General features: G+C 53.2%; 1 protein-coding gene across 3 annotated transcripts in view; it reads right to left on the reverse strand.

Annotated features, from left to right (window-relative positions):
* Positions 1–3384, reverse strand: part of CNNM2 (cyclin and CBS domain divalent metal cation transport mediator 2) — a 185509-nt gene extending 182125 nt beyond the window's left edge. For all 3 annotated transcript variants that reach the window (XM_011957363.1, XM_011957362.1, XM_011957364.1), the window contains exon 1: positions 1581–3384. In XM_011957363.1, the coding sequence (XP_011812753.1) occupies positions 1581–3201 (1621 nt within the window). In that variant the 5' untranslated portion in view covers positions 3202–3384. The remainder of the gene's footprint in view (positions 1–1580) is intronic.
* Positions 3385–5266: the final 1882 nt, after the last annotated feature.

Below are 5266 nucleotides of genomic sequence, written 5' to 3' on the forward strand. Positions count from 1 at the left end.
GTGAAACCCCGTCTCTACTAAAAATATAAAAAATTAGCCGGGCATGGTGGCAGGCGCCTGTAGTCTTAGCTACTCGGGAGGCTGAGGCAAGAGAATGGTGTGAACCCAGGAGGCGGAGCTTGCAGTCAGTGGAGATCGTGCCACCGCATTCCAGCCTGGGCAACAGAAGGAGACTCCGTCTCAAAAAAAAAAAATTACTACAATGAGATCCTGCTCTAAAGAGGACATCATTCAACCAGAAAAATGGAATTAGGACAACCATATGCTCTTTGAGTATGTTCAGATCATCATATCCAGTGAGCTGTCACTAGGTACATATCACCTTCTTCAGAGGAGAGACTACTACCAGTGATCAAAATTCTATTTGAAGAAGGAAAACTTGGTTTTGAGGACTATCAGGTCACGAAAGATTACATACACATTTCAATACCCGCACATGCACTAGCATCATAATAATTCAAAAACTCAGCATCCCTTGGTTTTCAAATAACACTATTTGAAATAGTGGAAACATTTCACTGGAAACATTCAGAACTTCAGTAATAATAGTACGAGTTGCTATTTACCTGTTTATTATATGGTCAAACGAACAAATAACACAATGCAAGAAATGATGTGCTGTATAATTTCTCACCTTGGAACAGTGAGAGTTGACGGAGACATACTTCAATTTAATGTATCGGATGACCAAGGTGGAAAAAAAGAACGCTTTAAACTGAAAGAGTCAAGAAATAAATAAGCCCCAATAGAGGGACTCATCCCACTGTTAAAGGTTCAAGCTTTCTGCCAAAATCACACTTGGTTTGGGCAACTGTAACTGTTGTCAGATAAACATAAACAAATAGTGAAGAAGGACACACAGCCTCTTCACAAAAGGCTGGCTAACTGCTAGTCTTTCCAAGTTACATATTAATAATTTTAATTTAAAACAACAACAACACCACTTTTCTAGCTAAGAGAAGTCACATCCAAAATGGGTGATTTTTTTGGCGATACTTAGTTTACCCCACCCCTTACCCTGAAAGGCAGACCTCAATCTTCCCCGTAAGTTGCTAGGCAAGCAGAAACAGAGGCAATAGAAAATGTACTTCGATCTTTGAAAGGCCAGTGTGGATGTAAGGAGAAGGAAAATGACTGCACTGGGTTTACAAAAGCTATTTACATGTTTTCCAAATGCCTGTGATTAAAGTCAACCAAATGGCATGGCATCAGCCAGCCCCTACCTTCACCTAACCACTGAGAACCCAGACAATGAAGGCGGCAGACCCCTCAAGCACAGAAGCCCCACACACGGAACCAAAAAAAAAAAGAAGTGTCATGCACAGAAATTACACAGCCTACTTTTTGATAATGGTAAAAAGTAAGTGACGGCAGTCTTGTGCTTTAAAATAACCTAGTAGCACTTACTAGTTCAATCCATCCCCAAATCCACGCCACCCTTTCAACTTTGCAATTAAGAGAGAGAAGGAGAAATCCCGGTCAACTCGCCTTGGGGGGTTGGTCTGAGGGTAGAGGGCTCAAGTAGGGAAGAGGATGGAGAGAGAAAGAGCAAGCCAATGAAAGAGACCAGAATTTCCCACCTTTCTTAAATTCTTCCAGCATAGCGTCCAACTTGGTGTCATTGAAAACAAAGTGCAAGGGGTGGTTATAAAATTTGGTGATGGTTTTCAGGGGAGTACAGTCATCTGGATCCACGAAGGCCAAGTCTTTGACAAACAGCAGGTCCACGATATTGGAGCGCTCCCCCTCAAACACTGGAATGCGGGTGTAGCCGCTCTCCATGATCTCAGACATGGTGTTGAAGTCCAGGATGGCTTCGCCAGTGATCATGAAGCAGTCCCGGAGTGGGGTCATCACGTCCTCCACCGTCTTGGTGCGGAGCTCCAGCGCCCCTTGGATGATGTTCAGTTCCTCCTTAACGAGGTCGTTGTAGGGGTCGGTGACCCGGAGCATCTCCAGCAGTTTTTCCCGGTTATAGACGGTGCCTATCTCCTGGCCTAAGACGCAGTCCAGCAGCTTGCTGACCGGGTAGGAAGCGGGGAAGGTCATCATCATGAAAAACTTGGTGAGGAAGATGGTGTTGGCCCCCACAGCCAGGCCGTGGCGGGAGCAGATGGCCTGGGGCACAATCTCCCCGAAGATGACGATGCCGATGGTGGAGACCACCACGGCCACGAGGCCAGAGCCGGCGATGTCGTCGAGCAGGATGGTGAGCGTGGTGTTGACCAGCACGTTGCCCAGCAGCAGTGAGCACAGCAGGTAGTTGCCCTGCCTGCGCACAGGCTCGATGCGCTTGGCGTAATTCTTCTCCTTCTCCGTGCCGCAGTTCTGCACGATGCGCAGCTCCATCGGGTCCAGGGCCATGAGCCCCAGGTTGAGGCCACTGAACATGCCCGACAGGCACAACAGCAGCGAAATGAAGATCACCTGCAGCCAGAAGGGCAGCAGGAACTTCTTCTCTTCGCCTACGATCATCTTGGTGTCTTCGCCGTCGTGGTAAATCCAGGTGGTCTCGGCCCACGGGGGCGGCGGGAGCCCGGCCACCCCAGAGCCGCCCTTGCCCCCGACGGCGCCACCCGCAGATCCCGAGCCGCCGGCACCCAGGGCGGGCGTGGAGAGCGACGTGCACAGGTAATAGGACTTGCTCTTCTCCATCTTGCGTAGCGGTTTGATCTCGATCTCGATGATGCCCGAGGTGCGGCGGTTGAGAATGATGTGGGGCAAGATGATGATGTCTGAGGTGCGGATGCCGCAGCGCTGGGGGCCGCTGTCCGGCTCCGGCGGCGCGGGGCCCCCCAGCCCGCGCTCCCCCGGGCTGTGGCGCCGCCGCTCGTGTTCGGTGAAAGCGATGCGGGACCACGTCTCGTTGTTGATGTTCTGCCCGTACACCCGCAGCTTGACCCGGGTCCGTTCGCTCACCCGCAGCGCCCCCCCTTCCATGAACGACACGTCGTTCGTGTCCTCCAGCCGCAGCCCGATGATCACCGTCTCCTCGTTCTCGCCCACCGCTGCGCAGCCGCCCGCGCCGCAGCAGCAGCTCAGCAGGAGCAGCGGCAGCAGCCGCCCCGCAGCCGCCTGCAGGACCCCCCGGCCGCGGGCGCTGAGGCTGCGGCGCGCCGCCATCTTCCAAGTGGGCAGTGCGGGGGCTGCCTGCCCGCCCGCCATCTTTACTTTGGGTTCACAAGCGCCACAGCCAATCATAGGGTGGCTGCTCCAGCTGCGGCTTCATCCTTTCCAACCGGCGGCGCGAGCGCAGGTACCTGCCCCTGGGCGAGACTGCAACTGAGCGTCCGCGGCCAGTGCTCAGCAGTTCGCCTCCCTGACTGACACTGACTCGACCTCGGCCAGCTGAGGAACCCCGAGGCTCGCGGGAGGGGACAGAGGGAGGGAGAGGAGCACCGGCTGCTCCCGCGAGAGGCAGGCCCACCGGCCAATCACAAGCGGGCGCCCGCCCTCCCAGCCAGGGGGCTGGAATGGGGGCGTGACCGTGTGCCGTTCCGCGAACCAATGGCAAGGTAAATGGGTGGGGCGATGAGAGCCACCGTCCCCCTCTGCACGCCAAGTTTCCAACTGAAAGGCGCGTGACTCTTGTGTATGTGCGAGGGGAGGGGGCGTGGCCAGCTGGGACTCGAGAGCCAGTCAACGATGAGAGTTGTAGGAAAGGGGCGTGGCTTCCGTCCTGCTGCCAATGGGAAGGAGCCGTCCCCGGGGCCCGCGCTCCCCGGGGGACCCTGTAATAGATCCGGGAGCCTGGACAGGTCGGGTTTGGATAAAGCCCTGCGGCGCAAGGCGGCAGGTTCCCGATGCACTGGCTTGCTGGCTCTGCAGTTGTCAGTTCGTAGGCAGAAAGCCGCAGCGCCCTCCTGCCCCGGAGGCCCGAGAAGACAACTAGAGGCGGCTTGGGATGCACACAGCCTAAAAAGCCGGGGCACCGGCCGCTGTCCCCAACTCTACGTGCGCGGCGCTCCGCTGGGGTAAGCGGTGTCTGTGGCCCCGGCACAGCTGCAGACCAGCAGTCCTCTCGCCTCAAGACTCCTAGGGCACGCGCTGTCTGCGGCTCGCGATCACATGGCGCCACCTGCGGGCCGCAGGAGCGCCCTGCAACGCTTTCCAGGTCCGCAGCATACCCCAAAAGGTGTACAGAAAGTTACGGATGGGGCGGTCAGAGGGACAGTTCCCCAAATTTGCTAGTCATAGAACCCCTACATATTATCACTAAAAGTATATACTTCCTAGACCCTTTCCCATATTTACAGAGTGGGAAGGGCCCCGAATCTGTATTCCCAACAGGAACCCAGGCAAGTTAAGGAAATGGGAGGGCGGCAAGCATCCCATCCTAAACAGACCCACAGAGGCTCGTTCTTAATCACACTGGCCAAACTCTGCTAGGGTCATAGGTCACTCAAGAGCAAAAAGTTCTGGAAACCTAGCTCCCCAGTACTCCCAACGTCACTTGGAGGTGACGAGGTAGCAAAGTAGCTGTCAAATTGATCTTTTCCTTGAAACTTAAAACATTAAAAATGTTTAATGTTTCTCTACCTCTTTTGTATTCTACAAGCACATTCGCCGCCCCCCCCCCGCGTCTATAAATGCGTCAAACATCTCTGATTAATTTCTGGTATGAGTTATTTCTGGAATGATTGCAGTGGCCTCCTAACTGATCTTCCCTCTTCGACACCTGCTCCTTTCCCTTCTTAACCCAGCAGCAAGTGATCTTGTCCATGAGATTCTGTATCTCCCTTGGCTGAAACGCCTCCACTGGCTTCCCATCTCATCCTACAAAAAGCCAAAGTACCTCCATCATCCTAGTAGGCTCAAAGGTCTGCTACCTCCCGTTACTTCTCGGACCTCATCACCTGCTGTTCTCCTAGTGGAAGGAGACAGATAATAAGCCAAATTAATTTCTCTCCAAGCTGTTTCTCCATCACTCCAGGGATTTTCCCCTGCGAGCCTTTGCACTTGCTGTTTGTTTCCTGGGCTTGGGGCTCTCTTCCCCCAGATGTCAGCATAGCCTTTTTCACCTCCTTTAGTGCTTTGCTCAAAAGCCATCTGATTTTAAACTTGTGGAAAACACTCCCTCTATGCCGCATCTACTTTATTTTTCTTCAAAGCAAAGATCGCTTTCTAATACACTATGTAAATTATTGATTTGGTTTGTTATCTGTCTCCTTCCACTAGAACTTAAGCTCCCTGAGGGCAGAAAGTGTGTCTGTTTGTTCACTGCTGTATCACAAGGGCCTAGAATAGTAGACATATAGATATAGAT

This window comes from Colobus angolensis, unplaced genomic scaffold (genome assembly GCF_000951035.1).
Source record: "Colobus angolensis palliatus isolate OR3802 unplaced genomic scaffold, Cang.pa_1.0 Scaffold44, whole genome shotgun sequence".
Classification (NCBI taxonomy): Eukaryota; Metazoa; Chordata; class Mammalia; order Primates; family Cercopithecidae; genus Colobus; species Colobus angolensis.